The sequence below is a fragment of the Carcharodon carcharias genome, chromosome 10, assembly GCF_017639515.1.
Source record: "Carcharodon carcharias isolate sCarCar2 chromosome 10, sCarCar2.pri, whole genome shotgun sequence".
Classification (NCBI taxonomy): Eukaryota; Metazoa; Chordata; class Chondrichthyes; order Lamniformes; family Lamnidae; genus Carcharodon; species Carcharodon carcharias.
In genome coordinates, this window is record NC_054476.1 from 88,182,645 (window position 1) to 88,201,756 (window position 19,112).

Sequence of the window (19,112 nt, forward strand, 5' to 3'; positions counted from 1 at the left end):
GAGAAGACATTCAAGATTTTGTGAGAATAAGTTAGCCAGGCGGAGAAGGGTGGTGGTGAATGGGGACTGATTTGTGGCTCTGTTCAAGGAAAAAGTGGAGGGTACCTAGGCTGTCGTGGGGTAGGGGACAGAGTTATAGAAGGACTGGGCATCCTTAGTGAATTTAAATGTGATCTCTCTCTGAGGGCAGTGCCCACCCACAGTAGTCAAGGTGATAGTAAGGATGTGTGTTGATGTGACTGTAGTGTTAGGGATTGTTGAATCTTGTAATAGTGATGTTTTCCCTCAGAGGGCAGTGCCCACCCATGTTAATCACCCTGCTTTCCCTAGGCTGCGCTCTGGACAAAGATTTTCAAGCATCACTTGGACCTGGGCCACAACCATCAGGCTTATGAGTCACTAACCCAGAACCCAGACAGCAGTAGGTGAGTAAATGGAACGTGAGCTGTTGGCACCATCTCCCGCCACCCCTTCACAGTGAAGTGATGAGCTGGCACACCATGGTGTGATGTTGAGTTCAGTGTTGTGAGTATTAGCAGTCATGCTATGAGCTCATCCTGGGTGAGCTCCAACACAGCTGTGTTGTACTAGATGCTGCCTTGTGCTAGGATACATGGCCAGAGTTACAGCAGCAATGATGAATGTGGCAGCTGCTGAATCTCTTCCACACCCCTCCGCCACAGGGAGGTGGAGGGTGGGGGGGGGACTCTGTTTATAAGCGTGAGGCAGATTCAGTGGAGGCCTGTGCAGGTTGACCATTAACTGAGATATCAAATGCCCTGCACAACACATTGACGAAGGGGGCCCAGGTCAGTGTTGATTAGTGTTCAGTTTGGCAGTTGAAAAGATTTACTTTTTTTTGGAATGACACTTCTCATATGCTCAGTTCTTAGATTCTGTGGCATTTAAGTGTAATCTCATGTGCTTTAGAACTGCAAAGATAAGCACACAATTTAACAAATATGGACTGTAGTGCCAGCATCTTCCCACTGGTAACAGTAGTGAAGCTTTGTAGCTGTACCTGTCAGACCAAGTGACGTTCGAGCCCATTTTATTTGTGATCACTTTGAGTTCCTGCTTCTGGTGTAAGGAGGCATTGGGCTCGACTGTGTAACCATTCTATGATTCTATAGTCATGATAATATTCTAGAAAAAAAGTTCAGGCTGCTTCTTGCCTTTTCCTGCTATTCCAACAGCAAGATGGTTTGTTCCAAACCAATGCTGTCTCAATCGATTTTATTTTATATCATTAAACATCCATGTCTCTCTCTCTCTTTGTCTGCCTCTCTTGGACAGCTGTCATTTTAATATAAAGGAAGCTTGAGTTTGAAAACTGTAGGCTTAGTGAGCTGCCCCTCACGCCTGTCTACTCTCAGCTATACCTCTGCAGCACACTGATGTGTGAGACGCTACACTTGTTATGAAACAGAGCTCCATCTTCGTGGTTTCAACAAAGCCACAGGCGTGGAACTAGAAGAGAGGGATTTTAATGCCTTTGGATATTTTCAGGTGACTATTCCAGTGAAACCACCGAGTAACAAACAAGGGTGGTAAGGATGAACCAAATTGGAAAGTTGAACACAGAGCTAAAAACAAAAAACTGCGGATGCTGGAAATCCAAAACAAAAATAGAATTACCTGGAAAAACTCAGGAGGTCTGGCAGCATCGGCAGAGAAGAAAAGAGTTAACGTTTCAAGTCCTCATGATCTTTCAACTGTTGAAAGGTCATGAGGACTCGAAACGTCAACTCTTTTCTTCTCCGCCGATGCTGCCAGACCCACTGAGTTTTTTCAGGTAATTCTGTTTCTGTTTTAGAAAGTTGAAGACGTGTCCAAAGATCGCAGAGGGCTATGGTTGAAGGAAGGGGAATGGCTGGGAAAGTGGAGCAGTTGCCGTCCTTCTATATTTCACATGTACAGTGTGTGTGTCTCCCTGCAGACAGCTGGACTGCCTGCGTCAGTTGGTGGTGGTTCTGTGTGAGCGCTCTCAACTTCAGGATCTGGTGGAATTTCCTTATATCAATCTTCATGACGAGGTAAGTGAGGCCTGGGATTTTACAGAGGGAGGTGGGAGGGGACCTGTCCTTGGTCAGACAGGTTATTGCCCAACCAGATGCCGTTAGAATCGAGTCATTCTATCATAAAATGGTTTGACAGCACCTTCCAAGCCTGTGAGCTCGACCACCTAGAAGAACAAGGGCAGCAGATGCATTATACACGAACATGCAAATTAGGAGTAGAGTAGGTCACTTGGCCCTCAAACCTTTTCCGCCATTCAGTAAGATCATGGCTGATCTGATTTTGACCTCATATTCCGCCTACCCCCAATAACCTTTCACCCCCTTGCTTACCAAGAATCCATCTACCTCTGCTTTAAAGACATTCAAGGGCTCTGCCTCAGCCACCTTTTGAGGAAGAGAATTCCAAAGCTTCTCAACCCTGTGAGATAAAATTTTTTCCTCATCTCTGTCCTAAATGGGTGACCCCTTATTTTTAAACAGTGACCCCGAGTTCTAGATTCTCCCACAAGAGGAGACACATCCACCCTGTCAAGTCCCCTCAGGATTTTATATGTTTCAGTCAAGTCGCCTCTTACTCTTCTAAACTCCAGCGGATAGAAGCCTAGCCTGTCCAGCCTATCCTAGATAACCTGCCCATTCCAGGTATTAGTCGGGTAAACCTTCTCTAAACTGCTCTAATGCATTTACATCTTTCCTTCAATAAGGAGACCAATACTGTACGCGGTTGCGATTTGTGCACTAGGACACCCAGATCCTTCTGCATCTTAGAGTCCTGCAATCTCTCAACATTTAGATAATATTCTTCCATTTTTTATTCCTCCTGCTAAAATGGCCAACCTCATGTTTTCTTACATTATACTCCATTTGTCAGACCTATGCTCACTCACCCAACCTATCTATATCCTTTTGTAGCCTCATGTCCTCTTCCCAACTTATTTCCTATCTACCTTTGTGTCATCAGCAAATTTATTAACCATGCCATTGGTCCCTTCATCCAAATCATTTATATAAATTGTGAAGAGTTGAGGAACTCTTGGAACACCACCACCTGCAAATTCCCCTCCAAGTCGCACACCATCCTGACTCGGAACTGTGTTGCTTTTCCTTCACAATCGTTGGGCCAAAATCCTGGAACTCCCTCCCTAACAGCACTGTGGGTGTTTCTACACCACTTGGACTGCAGCAGTTCAAGAAAGCAGGTCAGCACCACCTTCTCAAGGGCAATTAGGGATGGGCATTAAATGCTGGCCCAGCCAGTGACTCCCACATCCCATAAAAGAAAAGCACAAGAGGGGACCATTCAGTCTGTCAAATCCATGCTGGCTATCTGCAAGACAAATCAGCTTGTCCTACTACCTGGCCCTTTTCCCAAACCTTGCAATTATTTTATCCTCAATTGTTTAACCAATTCACATTTAAAAGCTGAAGATGGTACACTCTCCAATCCCGTAGTGACCACAGAGACTTAGGCTTCCTTTTAACCGGTTTTATTCAAGCATATGCAAGGGAGCTGCAATCATTCCTAAGAATGAAGACCCAGCTCCCAGATTGATTACATTTCATTACTTTTGTACTTTTTCTTATCATAATATATTTGAATACATCCAATCAGTAACCGGCACATCGGTCCCATGCTAACTCTATCCTATTGAGTATATAAACATGTGATTTTGCTAACCAATTATTCTAAAGTATGTATACATAAGTAATGTATACATAATTATATTATCCATCAAAATTAAAACATGTATGCAAAGACCTTGTTTCTCACAACTCAAGATTGTTTGTTTGTGTTTCATCAAAGTCCTCTCTTTGTCCCTTGTTTGTCTTCCCATATCTAAGCTAAAACCATCTTCCCCTTCCCTATGTGAGAGGGGAGTACACTTAATCTAATCTATGTCATACTTTTGTCTCCAGTCTGACTCTCAAGGCTGTGCAATGTTCATCTAGTAATCTTCAACTCTTAATGTATTTAGCAGCCGTGTCTGCCTGGAAATTTTAAGGGTTTTTCAGTAAATTCTTACTGTACTCTCTTCTGGTATTTTTAATTTCCCCCTAACAGTCCCCCCTTTTGGCCCTTGGCAAAGCCCAAGCTGGCCACACCTTAAGTTGAGAATTCCACTTCTGGTCCTTCGGATGGCCCGTCGTCCAGACCGCCAGAGGAATCCTAAACCACCTGGTTGTATAACATAGCCTTGCCTTCCCTTCCCTTCCCTTGTCTTCTCCCTTGGAGTATGCATAGGTCGGGGAATTGATGCGCACCTTTGGTTTGTTGCTGTCTGTGCCTGGAGAGTCCCTTTCCAGGCTTTATGTTGGTAGCAGCAGAGTCTGATAGCCCATAAGAGCATAATTCCTGTGACTATTGTCATACCCATTCTAACAATCTCCCACCAATTCATCAATCTTCCAACCGCAGCATAGAAAGTGGGCTAACCTGGCCGATTGGGAGGCTAAATCCACTTTCACACACCCCCTCTGTAGAAGCTTCTACATACACTTGAGCTATTCTTGTGGTTTCCAGCATGGCTAGGTGTGCTATTCTGACAGGAGTTTGATCAGTGAACAATGTGTCATCCCACCAAGGGCTAAACAAGCATCCTGTGGTTCTGCCTGGCAAATGGAAGTCTCCTATAGTAAATGGATCGGTCACCTGTAGGCAGAAACTCGAGTTGCTAGAACAAAGTAGGTCCCCATTAAGGATCTCAGCCTCACTGGTCATGAAGCACCATTGAGTTGAGGACACCTGGATTGCCTTAAATGCTTCCTGAATCGGTAAAGTGGTAAATGTAACTTTGCTTGTGTTTGTAAATACCTCCAGCGTTTGGCATGAGTACACAATGTAGTTTCTTGATTCTGAACAACTATCTCTAGTACTCATCAGTACCATGTCTTGTACATAGGGTATATATCCACCTAGCCCTATGCGGAATACCATCCCCCCTTTATCTACTCTTAGGGACTCAAACCTATAGCTGTCCAGAAAAGCCCCGTTTGGATAATGATCTTGGGGAATGGCCATGATAAATTTTATAACTCCATTTTCTTCCCCCACCTTGAGGTTGTGTAATCACCAATTCCTGTCGCTCCCTGCATAAATTTATGAGGTTTAATTGGTATACTGACTCGAACGTGTGTTTGGGAATTGTTCCAAACTTGATATCTTCAATGTCGGATTTTACCCCATCAATTAGATCTCGCGCTAGCATATCGCATGCCCTCCCTGTAGCTTGTGATTCGGCTGTGCCTATTATCCCGTCTGCAGTTTGCCTAAGGATTCGTAGCAGACCTCCTCTTTGTAGCTCCATGGATGTCAAGGCTTATCCTACCCCGCGCGCACTGTAGTGTAACTCTCGGGCAGTCTCAGCAGCCACCCAGGAGGCATAATCATTTAAGTCATAGATCTGACCTGAATTAAGCATGGAATTGGCACTCCCAAATAGCCCTCCGATGTCTCCTAGTATACTTCTTTTTAACCTAGCCTGTGCTTTTGCTCTAATTCCCGGGACACTTCAAAATTTATAGTCTTAAACTACCCAGTTCAGCTGGCTTCTAGCCCATTTTATGGAATTCTGGTAACTGTGACGAGTGGTATGTAATACTGATCGGAGTCCTGAGATATTGTATGTCACTTCCAGGGAGACGATAGTTACATCATGCAATAGTGGTTTTGACTTTCCTGTCCTGACTATCCCATCTGGGGGGTGGGGGGGGGGGGGGGGGTGGGGGGGGGGTACTTACTACATCTGGACATTGAGTGGGTCTTTGATATCCACATGTCATCTAATTATAACATCGAACATCTCTACATCCATGTCTTTCGATAACATATTTACATGATTCTTGGCAATACCGTCCATCCAGTCCTGTCTCCTTTACAAATAGGGGCAGATCTGTCCAGCCGGCAATCAAATAAACATTTGGCCCCACCAGCCGGCAAAGTGCACCATCACACATGTAGCTCCAGAGGCCTATTCCACTGACCTCATCGTATATACCCCTAATGTCAACATTACCCCTTGAGTCCTTTAGGGTCGTAAGGTTTAGTTCCTCTGCTGTCTGACAGTCCTCCTGTAATGCGGGGTTGCTGCAATATATCCAACCATACTCCTTAAAGTCGGTTATACTCAGGAAGGAGCTATTTACCTAGTCACATCCGGGATTCAGGAGCCGAATGGGAATAAGCCCCGGGCTTATGAAATTTCACTTTCACTACCTCCATTCTTGTGGGTCCTTGCACAGTCACAGCCTGTGCCTGGTGACTATTGGGAGTCACTCTAGCTGATAGCCAAGTATTTGGTTTCTTTATCCATTCTCCTGTACCCCGTTTCGGTAGTTGTACGTATTGTCCAGGGTGAAGGCAAGTGTCGCTGTTGATTTTTACCGTGGGTGCTTCCCATGCCAGCGTTGACACGCCCACAACCAGGATCACAAACCTGTAAAAACATTAACATTGGCTCCCGTTGCCCGGGTTATCATTACTTCCTTCATGTGGTTTTATTTGAGAATAATGTTTCCATTTGCTTCCCGTTTTCGTATCCACGAGTTTGCCCATATCACCTGTCATAATTACCTCATATGGTCCATACCTTCTGGGTGCGAACCCAGTTCATTCTGGGTTCATCTTGACCTGGTCCCCACCCGAGCGGCTCACTGCTGTTCTTCATACTTATCTGCCTCTATGTCCCTAATCATCTGTCTGTCTCTAACTTCCTCTCTCAGCTCGTGTAATTGCTTACTTAATTCCCTTACATAGCCCCATATTCTCCTTTTCAATGGCCCTACATCCTCTCCTCCTCCTATAATTCCTTCAGGTAATTGCATGGCCCTGCCTGTCATCAATTCAAATGGGGTGAACCCGGTAGTCCTATTAGGGGTTAGCCCTAAGACGTATCAGAATGCTGGGCAGTACTGTGGCCCAACTGTTCCCTGTCTCCTGAATTGCTTTTAGAGTTTGATTCATCCTTTCCACCATCCCTGAGCTCTGAGGGTGGTAGGGAATGTGGAACTTCTGTTTAATCCCACATGTTTCTGTAATGACCTTCTCTGTAAAATGGGTGCCCTGGTCTGAATCCATCCAGGTTGGCACTCCCCATCCAGGTATTACGTCCTCCGCTAATACCCTAGCTACGGTTGTTGCTGAGCAGTCCCTCGTAGAGAATATCTCCACCCGCTGGGTGAATTGGTCAATTATTACTAAACAGTATCTTTTCCCCTTTGACATCGGCAATGGTCCCATAAAATCAACATGTATCTGTTCCCAGGGCCCCTTGGGACAAGGTTGGTGTTGTATTTTTACGACCTTGCCGGGATTATGTTGTGCACACACTACAGACTGCTGATAGTATTTTGCCACATCTCTTCCTACTCCCTTCCACCACTAACATTGACTTATATTGTTTCGCCTGGTGTGTTAGCTTCTGTGGTACATCTCTAATAGTGTCCGTCTAATACTCTGCAGGGCAATAACCCTTCCTTTCTTTCGCCAAATCCCATCCTGATCCTTTTCTGCCCCCCATTGCTCCCGTTCTTTCCGTCCTTCTCCTGCCGCATTGTAAATGTCCCTGATATTTATTTCTTTCCCTTTGCCATTTTTAGGGCTTCTATTAAGGCCCCAGGTTCTGCCACTTGAGCTGATTTGTCTCCTGATAACCGTCCTTGTGCTCACACCTCTCCTCCCTCCTCCACTACAGCCCATCCTGTACGCGGATTCCCATTCACTTCGGAATCCATCTACACAGAGTCATGTCTGCGTCTCTCAAAGGCTCTTCTCTTACCCTATCTACCTGTTCATCGCCACCTTGTATATCACATACATGTACCTTTCCTTCGATATTTATAAATCCTGCAGGGTTATTTCCATCGTCTCTTATTATGGTTATCCTACCATTCTTGGGGAGCAAAAACCTTTCCCACTGGCCTCTCCAAGCATCCGGTACAGTTTTAAGTCTTCCCGTGTTTAATATTTGCACCTGTGTGTGTGCTGCATGCAATACTATCTCTCCCTCTCCCAACATCGTTATGAGTTCACTGCCTTTCACTGCCCAGGCAGCACGATTGAGTGCGTGAACACACCCGGTCAATCCTGTGGCCACTGGAGACTGTTCGAATAGTATGCCACAGGACATTCATGATCCCTGTGTTGTTGCATCACTACCACCATATAATATCATGAGCTGTTATTATAGTAAATATGAAAAGGACGGGTCAAGTCTGGGAGCCCCAAAGCCGGTGCTGTAACGAGCCGTTGTTTAATCTCAGCAAACACCCTCTCACTCTGGGGTCCAGTCAAGGTCTTGTATGCATGCCTTAGCTGGTCCCCTCCCTTAATTAAGTTTTGTCTTACTATTGATGTATAATTATTCACAAAATTTCTACAGTAGTTAAATAATCCTAGTATCTGTCTTACCTCATGCACCGTTTCCGGGCGGGGTAGGACGAGTATAGCTTGCCTCCGTTCTGGAGGGAGTTGCTTTTGCACCCTTGGTTATTGTATACCCTAGGTATGTTACTGTTTTCTGTCCTATCTGCAATTTAGCGGGGTTTACTTTTAATCCAGCCCCTTTTATTGCTTCAAACAATTGTAAGAGCTCGAACGCATGGTTTCGAATGTATGTGGATGCTAAAAGGAGGTTGTCCACATATTGCAACAAGACTCCCCCCTATGGTTTTAGCCATATAGTAGTGAAAGATACCGGGACTGTTGTGAAATATCTGTGGAATTCTCGTCCAAGTGTACTGGGTTTCCCCAACTGAAGGCAAATTTTGATTGGGATTCTTTGTATAATGGTATAGACCAGAATCCATTCAAGATATCTAATACCGTGAATAATTTATGGTCCAGGCTCAATCCATTAAAGATTGTGGCTGGACTGGCTACGATAGGATGTATTCGGGGTGTTACCAAATTAAGGGCTATGTAATCTATGGTAAGTCGGTATGATCCGTCCGGTTTATTAACGGGCCAAATCAGGGAGTTTATGGTCGACACCACCTCCTTTACTATCCCCTGTTCTTTTAAATCTCTAGCTATGTCGATCACAGCCTTGATAGCCTCCGCCTTGATCGGGTATTGTCTCCTGAGCGGGTGTGTTGGTCCGGGTATTTTAACTGGTTCTACTGTCATATATCCACAGTCCCTTTTATGTTTTGCCCATATATCTAGAAATAGACTGCAAATTACTCCCTACTCCCCTTTTGTGTCCCATTCCACATTAACAATTTCTATTGACCCTATCCACTGGGGGCTAACCCTGTTGTATTCTGGGCTTGGGTATTTTCCCCCTCCCCAGGTTAGTGTATTATCTTGTGGATTTATGACTGCGCTGAGCAGTCGCAATGTCTCTATCCCTAGATTAGCCCCCTCACTGTCTAGGCACACCCAATATTTTACCGGTAGTTCTGTGCCCTCTATTTCTAATTGTACCCATTCACTTCTCCTTGCCTCCATTCTTCCCCCACCGACCCCCGTATCAATATAGTCTGTCCAGTCGTGGGTATGTCCTCATTTGTTAGAGATATAGAAGCCCCCGTGTCTATTCTACAATGCTGGCCCCCTAACACTGCATTAATAAACATCCTTGGGTCTCTTACCTCTCCTGTCCCTGGGGGCCGAGGCTACCTATTTGGGCTGTAAGAGTTTCATTACCTCCACTAGGTCTTGCTTTGTAACGAATTCCGTCTCACCTGATGTGTTACTAGTATGTTCCTGTTGTTTGGGCTCGTGCCCCTCCTTATCACCCCGCTTTCGCCAGCAATCTTTTGGAGTGTCCCATCCTGTGACAATTTTCACATTGTCGAATCTTCCCCTGGGGACGGTCTAGGGAAATTTGACCTGTCTGTCTGCACCAAAAGCAGTCAGGGGAAGCTCCTAGCCGCCACTGTCATTATCTCCGTCATTGCTACCTTCCCCTTCCCCTCTGCCTTTCGACTTTCTAGCTCCTCTGCCCACATCATTAAATCATTATAGTTTCGAGCCACGACTAATCCAGTAGCCACCTAGCCCCTCCCTTACCATATTCAGAAATACCAGATCATCTTTAGTGGGATGTTGAGGCCCACTATGATGTTTATAAGCTGCCCACTTCCTCTCACCAAACTCGGTTGGTGATTCCCCTTTTTTTTTGATGTACTCCCATAATGATTTTCTAATTTGGCCTTACCTCCCCTAATGCCTCAATTACTCCTTCCTGTAATAGCTAAATCTTGTCCTCGTCGGGTACCATCATGTCTCATTTCTGTCAGGTAGGTACCATCCCTTATCCTGTCGTTAATTTTGTCCCGTGTCCCTTTATCAACTTTTGTCCTTACTAAGGCATGGCAGTCTCCTGGGGTGAAGGCATGGGCCTCTCGTAATTCACCCAATTTTTGCCAAAAATCTGTGTTCCCACTGTTTTTCTTAGGGTTGGGCAGTTCTTTTAGTAACATCTGCTCTCTCTAGTGGTAAACGGCACCAGTGTTATGTTCCTTGTCATACCTGCCCCTCAATGATTTCGTTTGCCTACAGTCTAATAAGGGGCCATCCGGGTAGGGGCAGAAGGTACCACGGGTCTGTTATCTGGAGGTGGGTGTTCTCCTTTCTCTCATCCTTCCCATGGCTCACTATATTTAGCTGCCTCATCATCTAAATCCCATTCACCCTTATTAGCTCCTGTAAGAAACTGATCTACCACTCCGACTGGCGCAACTTGTCCGAGGTGTTTCTATATTAGTTTGGTTTGTTGCAGATACAGACTCACAATGAGTACTGTAACTTTGACAGATTTATCATTAGTCTGAGCTTTCCGTCACTCCTTGGAGCATGACGGTGGATCGTTCGGCTGCCAACCTTGTTGTTTCATTTTCCTGATCAGCTTTCTATGCTTCCTGGCGAGGTGAAGGGACATGGTTCCTTCACCTCCCCATTCTGCAACGAACTCGAGTTCGGTCTTCTCGGCCATATCCACACACCCTAAATAGTCACATATACACACACACGCACACACTAAATGGCCACATACGCACCAAAACAGGGACCTACAGTTCCCCCGAGATTTGAGTCTCCTGAGGCTCAATCGCCCCACACTAAAACAGGGACCCACAGTTCCCCCGAGATCTGAGGCTCAATCGCCCCACACTAAAACAGGGGCCCACAGTTCCCCCGAGATCTGAGTCTCCTGAGGCTCAATCGCCCCACCTGTCCACCTGAGTCTCCCTGGCTGAAACATTCGGATTCGCCCTATTAGACCTCCATTCTAGTCTGACGTGAACAACCGGAGAGTATCTTTCAAATGAAAATATTCAGCAGATCATTGTTCCGCCTTTGCAGAGGTCCGGGCGGATCCTGCCGACTACACCAGTTGAAGATGGTACGCTCTCCAATCCCACAACAACCACAGAGACTCAGGCTTCCTTTTAACCAGTTTTATTCAAGCATATGCAAGGGAGCCGCAATCATTCCTAAGAATGAAGACCCAGCTCCCAGACTGATTACGTTTCATTACTTTTGTACTTTTTCTTATCATAATACATTTGAGTACATCCGATCAATAACCGACACACTGGTCCCATGCTTACTCTATCCTGTTGAGTACATAAACGTGATTTTGCTAACCAATTATTCTAAAGAATTTATACATAATTATATTATCCTGTCAAAATTAAAACATGTACGCAAAGACCTTGGCCCTCACAGCTCATTGTTTGTGTTTCATCAAAGCCCTCTCCTTGTTCGCCTTCCCATATCTAAGCTAAAACCATCTGCCCCTTCCCTATGTGAGAGGGGAGTACACTTAATCTAATTTATGTCATACTTCTGTCTCCAGTCTGACTCTCAAGGCTGTGCAATGTTCATCTAGTAATCTTCAACTCTTAATATATTTAGCAGCCGTGTCTGCCTGGAGATTTTAAGGGTTTTTCAGTAAATTCTTACTATATTCTCTTTTAGCATTTTTAATTTCCCCCTAACACAAGCCAAGATTGAATCTGTCTCCACCACGCCCGGCCAGTATATTCCAGATCCTGAACACTCACAATGTAAAAAAAATGTTTTCTTATGTCGCCTTTGGTTCTTTTTTGCCAGTCGCTTTAAATTGGTGTCCTCTAGTTCTCATTCCTCTGTCAAAGGGAACAGTTTCTCTCGACCTAATCTGCCCAGACCCCTCATGATTTTGAACACCTCTAGCAAATCACCTCTTAACCTTCTCTATGGAGAACAGCCCAGCTTCTCCAATCTAGCCACATAACTGAAGCTCCTCATCCTTGGAGCCATTGGTGTGAATCTTTTCTGCACCCCGGCTGATGCCCTCACATCCTTCTGAAAGTTTGGTACCCAAAATTCAGACACACTGAGACTGAACCAGTTTCAAAAAGGCTCATCATTACATCCTCTCATTTGGATTCTGCCTCTGTCTGTAAAGCCTGGAGTGCCAAACGCTTTATTGGCCACCTTCAATAATTTGTGCACCAATGTCCCAGGTTCCTCCACTCCTGCACCTTCTTTAGAATTGTACCCTTGCTTGGGCCTTGGGTAGCAAAGTTGGGGACTGGGGGTTTCCTCCTTCATGGGTCCCCTTTTCCAAACAGCCCCCCCCCCCCGCCACCTATGTGCATGCCCCACTCTTGGGACTTCCTGCCCTGACCCTGCACAAAGCCCTCCCGACTTAATGCTCCTCAGAGACTTACATAGCTACAGGGCAGCTGACCGGAGTGGGGAGCCCTGCCATCCTTTAAATTCTGCCCTACCTTTATTTTGTCCCCTTGAGCTGTCCCTCTTCGAGTCAGGTTCCTTTCAATGCCACATCATATTCCCAGGTCACTGTTTGCAACTGCAGCTCACCAACTTTGTTTCCCACACTCTGTGTGTTTTCACATACATAAAAGCTTAATTTAGAACTTCAGGAAATTGTCTTACTCTGACCCCCACCTTACTATTTCTTCTTTTGCTGCTATCTATCTCTCCCAATCCTTTGTGTATCTTGTTTTTCCTTTCTAATGCTAACTCCTGGATCTCATCCCCCTGCCCAGTTAGTTTAAACCCTCCCCAACAGCACCAGCAAACTGCCCTGCAAGGTCATTGTTTCTGACTCTGTCGAGGTGTCGCCTTTATAGGCCCCATCTTCCCCAGAACTGGTCCCAGTATCCCAAGAATTGAAAGCCCTCCCTCCTGCATAATTTCTCCAGCAATCCATTCATCATCTCCCTCCAATTCTATACTCACCAGCATGGTACCGGGAGTATACCGGAGATTACTACTTTTATGGTCCTGCTTGCCAGTTTCTTTCCTGACTCTGTAAAATGTGCCTCGTCCTTCTTTCTGCCTGTGTTGTTGTTAATATGGACCACAACCTCTGGCTATTTACCTTTCTATTTCAGAATGACCTGTTAATAAAATTCCAGCTGTACATTAGCCAATCTAACTGCAGTGACCTTCCTGATGGACTACTGGTACAGGTTACTGTTGCACACACACTACCTGATTGCATATACAGCATGTGTGGGGGGCCAACAAAGCAACCCATAATAGTGGCTACACCTAAGTGTGTAAGTGTGTGATTCAGGGGTTGCTAATGTGAGTATTGGGAATGTCCTGGTATTGCACTGATTCCGGTGTTTTTGATCTTCCCCGGTGCTGGGTTTCAGGCTTTTTGTGCTCCTGTGTTTCAGGTTGTTGGAATCATCGAGTCTCGTGCTCGGGCTGTGGACCTCATGACTCATAACTACTACGAGCTGTTGTATGCATTCCATGTACAACGGCACAACTTTCGGAAAGGTAAAGTATGAGCCCATGCTGACAATTCCTGATGTCATCTTAAACCATTTAAATCCTAGCAGCATTGGAGTGGTGCATTTTACTTGTAACAACTTTAACAGTGGTCTGCTCTGCCCAGAGGCTTGGATATTTATCACTTTTTATTTGTCCATGGGATGTGGGCATTGCTGGCTGGGTCAGCATTTATTGCCCATACCTAATTGCTCTTGAGAAGGTGGTGGTGAGCTGCCGCCTTGAACCACTGCAGTCCAGGTGTTGTAGGTAAACCCGTTAGGGAGGGAGATTCAGGATTTTGACCCAGCGACAGTGAAGGAGCGGCGATATATTTCTAAGTCCGGTTGGTGCGTGACTTGGAGGGGAACTTCCAGGTGGTGGTATTCTCATGTGTCTGCTGCACTTTTCCTTCTTGGCAGTGGTTCTGGGTTTGGAAGCTGCCATCTATGGAGTCTTGGGTGAGTTCCTGCAATGCATCTTGTAGATGGTACACACTGCTGCTATTTTGTGTCAGCGGTGGAGAGAATGAATACTTGTGGATGGGGTACCAATCAAATGGGCTGCTTTGTCCTGGATGGTGTCCAGCTTCTTGAGTGTTGTTGGAGCTGCATTCATCCAAGTTAGTGGAGAGTAATCTATCATACTCCTGACTTGTGCCTTGTAGACGGTGGACAGGGTTTGGTGAGTTACTTGCCACAGAATTCCTAGCCTCTGATCTGCCCTTACAGCCACAGAATGTATATGGCTAGGCCAGTTCAGTTTCTGGTGAATGGTAACCCCCAGGATGTTGATAGTGGGGGATTCAGTGATGGTAATGCCATTGAGTGTCAAGAAATTATGGTTAGATTCTCTCTTGTTGGAGACTATCATTGCCTGGCACTTGTGTGGTGCAAATGTTACTTACCACTTATCAGCCCAAACCTGGAAATTGTTCAGGTCTTGCTGCATTTGGATATGGACTGCTTCAGTAACTGAGGATCATGAATGGTGCTGAACATTGTGCAATCATCAGCGAACATCCCCATTTCTGATAGAAGGAAGTTTATTGATGAAGCAGCTAAAGATGGTTGGGCCTAGGACACTACCCTGAGGAACTCCTGCAGTGATGTCCTGGAGCTGAGCTGATTGACCTCCAACAACCACACAATCTTCCTTTGTGCTAGGTATGACTCCAACCAGCGGAGAGTTTTTCCCCTGATTCCCATTGACTCCAGTTTTGCTAGGGCTCCTTGATGCCACACTCAGTCAAATGTGGCCTTGATGTCAAGGGCAGTCACTCTCACCTCACTTCGGGAGTTCAGCCCTTTTGTTCATGTTTGGACCAAGACTGTAATGAGGTCAGGAGCTGAGAGGCCCTAGCAGAACCCAAACTGAGCATCAGTGAGCAGGTTATTGCTAGGCAAATGCTGCTTGATAGCACTGTTGATGACTCCTTCCATCACTTTACTGTTGATAGAGAATAGATGATGGGGGCTGTAGTTGGCCAAGTTGGATTTGTCCTACATACCTGGGCAATTTTCCACATAGCCGGGTAGATGCCAGTGTTGTAGCTGTACTGGAACAGCTTGGCTAGGGGTGCGGCAAATTCTGGAGCATGAGTCTCCAGTACTATTACTGGAACTTGCCAGGGCCCATAGCCTTTGCAGTATCCAGTGCCGTCAGCTGTTTCTTGATATCCTGTAGAGTGAATCGAATTGGCTGAAGACTGGCATCTGTGATGCTGGGGATCTCCAGAGGAGGATTTTGGTAACAGTGCATCAGACAGTCCACTACTTAATTGGTAACATCAATTTGTTATAGCCTAACATGGGACAAGCAGTCAGCCATTCTCATGCTATGAAGTACTTTACATCACAGATGTTGAGGTGTTCACCCTGTCACCGCCAGTACATTAACTGATTTAAGTCTGCCTTTCCCACACATAAGCCTACATTGTGGAAATTTCCCACACACTGCAATAATGTGCTGGGCTACCTGCCTGTCCTGCATTCCCTTTGCCCAGGCTGACTCCACTCTGCCTACAAGTACCATAGGGCCTCATTTTCCAGTAGTGGACTGCTTCATACCCTGCATCCCTGTCCTTCAGGGTCCATCTCTTATCCCAGACATGCCTCTATAACCTGAATTTCCTCTGTTCTGTCAACTGCAAATTTTGGCTAGCAGTTTTGACATTAACCTATTATTTTTGGCTCTTCTTTTTTCTCAAGCCTCCTCCTTCCTCTCCCTGTTGCTCAGCCAAGCCATTTACTCCCTCTCAGATACTTTGTCTCCACCTCCTATTCCTTACCCCAACCCCTCATTGCTCCTCTGCCTCCCTGTTCACCCAAGCTTGAATCCCACCTTGAATAAGCTCACAGCTGACCCTCTCTCAGCCCATCAAGGCGCTCATTATGGACAACAACCCCAACTATTCCATCCTTTCTTGCTGACCTTGTTGCCTGGTTTGCCCTCTGTAGACTAACCTCACCAACCTCCATCCTGAATTCTTACCTGATCCGTCACTGCCCCTTTAAACTCGATAATCACAGCCTCCTTCATATTTTCCTGTGCTCATTCAAATTGTATTGCCACTGATTGCATTGACATTGAGGCTTTGACTGAAACTTGACTTATGTGTTGCCGACACCTTGTCCCTTACCACTGCCCTGCCTAAACCGTCGTGGCAGTGTCCCCCCTATCACCAGTCCCACTTTGGTCTCTTCGGTGACACATGGCATCTTTTCCTCCCTCGCACTTCCATTCCTGTTGTCTGGCCTTTAAAATCCTCATCTTCTACTCCCAGAGCAAGCTGGAGCAAACATACGTTTCTAGTTTCTCTCCTTGTGCCCTATCTGGCTCATCTCATCCTTCAGAGCCATCACCAGCTCCTTTGAGCCCATTAGCTCTAAACTGCTGACCATTGTGCTAGCTGGCGTTGTAAACAGGTGCCCCCTCTTTCAGAACTGCTAACTCTCTTTCCTTTAAGATGTGGCTGTCCTTGCTCAGTTCCACTCTCTGCTAGCTAGAGCATCTCCAGTAATGGCTTCTCTTCCCACCCTCACACTATTGCCTCTGGAATACCTCAAGAAATATCCTTGCCCCACTGTTCCTTATCCTTGGCAATATCATCCACAGACGTGGGGTGAGGTTTCTTATATATGCTGAATGACACCTAACACTACATCATCACCACCCCTCTGAGCTCCTCCACTGCTTCCCTGTTCAGATTGTTTGTCCAACAAGCAGTTCTGAATGCGCTACAGTTTCCACCATTGTAAGAATTGAGAAAACTTGAGCCATTCTCTTTGGCCTCCATCACAGACTCCATTCTCCAGGCACTGATTCCATCTCTGTCTCCCTGGCCACTGTCTGAGGCTGAAGAAGATCATTCATGACCTTCACATCCTATTTGATCCTGAGCTACGTTTCCAACCCTATATCCTCTCATAAGGACTTAAGAAATAGAAGCAGGAATAGGCCATTCGGCCCCTCAAGGCTGCCCTGCCAGTCTATAAGATCATGGCTGATCTGCCCCAGACTTTAACTCCTCTTTCATGCCAGCTCCTCATAACCCTCAACTCCCCGATATTTCAAAAATCTTTTCTTTAAATACTTTCAGAGATCTAGCTTCCACAACTCTCGGGTAGAGAATTCTAGACATTCACTACTCTCTGAGAGAAGAAATTCCTTCACATTCAGTTTTAAATGAATGTCCCCTTATTCTGTAACTATGTTCCCTAGTTTGAGATTCCCCCACTAGTGGAAACATCTGAGGAGCCGAGGGGTGTGGTGGTTTGGTGGCTGGGCAGCCCCAAGGAGCTGGTGGAGGGGGTGGGGCAGCCCTGAAGAGCTGGCTTGCGGGGGAGGGGGCTGGGTAGCCCCGTGGAGCCAGCGGCTGGCAGAAGTGATCTATGAATGCTTTACCTTTTGGGTATCTTTTCTTGCTCTCCTCCTAGCTGGGACAGTGATGTTCGAATATGGAATGCGTCTTGGGCGAGAAGTCCGCTCTCTAGATGGGCTCCAGAAACAAGTTAACTGTTACCTCGTGGGGATAAACTGTCTGCGACAAATCCGACCGGAGTACGCCTGGATTGTACGGCCTGCAGCAGGAGCTATGGTATGAGAGCACATTTGAACACCCATTCCTTGTGAGATGATGGACAGAGTTTCACTATCGGCTAGTGAGAGCATGTGTTTACAAACTGCAGTTGCACCTGAAGTGCTGACAGCTGGAGTACTTGGCACTGGGTGAACTGAGGAGATGTGAGGACACAGTGAGCAGCTCATTGACAGGTTGTTTATGACAGGTTGGGTCTATGCAAGCTTGGTGTTGAATTGGGAGGACTTGTCTTCAGTCTGGACAAAGGAAGCACTAACTTTGTGTGAGTGGGTTGCAGTCCCCTTCATCCTAATGCTGGAGAGTGTGTTGGTAACTTGAAAGAAAGCTCTCAGTGCATTATTGAGTTCCTGGGTATAGCACTGGTGAGGGGTGATGAGGGAATTGTGGTTGGTTTGTATATAGACTTTCAAAACACATTTGACAAATTACCACATGATAAACTTGAGAAAAGTTGAAGCCCATGGGATTAAAGGGGCAGTGACAGCATGGATATCAAATTGGCTAAGAGACCGAAATCAGAGACTGCTGGTGAACTGGAGGGAAATGTGCATTGATGTCTGCCACATGGATATTTGGGCTACTCTTTTTGATGTATATTAATGACCTGGACTTGGGTATAAAGGGCATCATTTCAGTTTGCACATGACACAAAGCTCATAAATGTAGCAAACTTAAACAGTGAAGAGAATCGTAAAAGGAGGGCATAGACAAACCAGTGAAATAAGCAGATATATGGTAGATAAAACTTAACACAAATGTCAAATGATACATGTTGGTAGAAAGAGTGAAGAGAGTAAACTAAATGGTGTAGTTTTAAAGTGGTTGCAGGAACAGAGACTTGTATATATCAAAATCAGTGATTATACCAGGATCAACTGAGATGTCTGTTTGAAAAAAACATGTGGGACTTTTGTTTTTACTCAGAGACATAGTTTGGTGGAGCTGATAGGCCCCATATTTCTGGTCTGATGAGTTGACAGACTTATTTACAATGCTGTCCCTGGTAATGAGGTTTTGTTGGGAAGAATTAAAGGGTATGATGTTTAACACTCTGGGACAGGCTGGTGTTGTCTTTTTCCTGTGGTGCTGGGTCCTATTTAAACTTTTCTTCTGCTATAACAGTATGAGCGTCCTGGGGCATCACCAAAGAGGAACCATGATGGCGAGCACACTGTCACACAAAGTAAGTCATGTTATTTTGTTTCATCACTCACTACTTAAGGTTGCAAATCAAAGGAAGCTGGTTGAGTTT

The 19,112-nt window shown here is 45.7% G+C and overlaps 1 protein-coding gene across 1 annotated transcript in view; it reads left to right on the top strand.

Moving 5' to 3' along the window:
- nup160 (nucleoporin 160) overlaps window positions 1-19,112 on the top strand; it is an 86,507-nt gene that overhangs the window by 52,118 nt on the left and 15,277 nt on the right. The window contains exons 25-29 of the mRNA XM_041197945.1: window positions 331-425; window positions 1,940-2,036; window positions 13,662-13,767; window positions 17,697-17,857; window positions 18,983-19,043. Of these exons, the coding sequence (XP_041053879.1) occupies window positions 331-425; window positions 1,940-2,036; window positions 13,662-13,767; window positions 17,697-17,857; window positions 18,983-19,043 (520 nt within the window). The remainder of the gene's footprint in view (window positions 1-330; window positions 426-1,939; window positions 2,037-13,661; window positions 13,768-17,696; window positions 17,858-18,982; window positions 19,044-19,112) is intronic.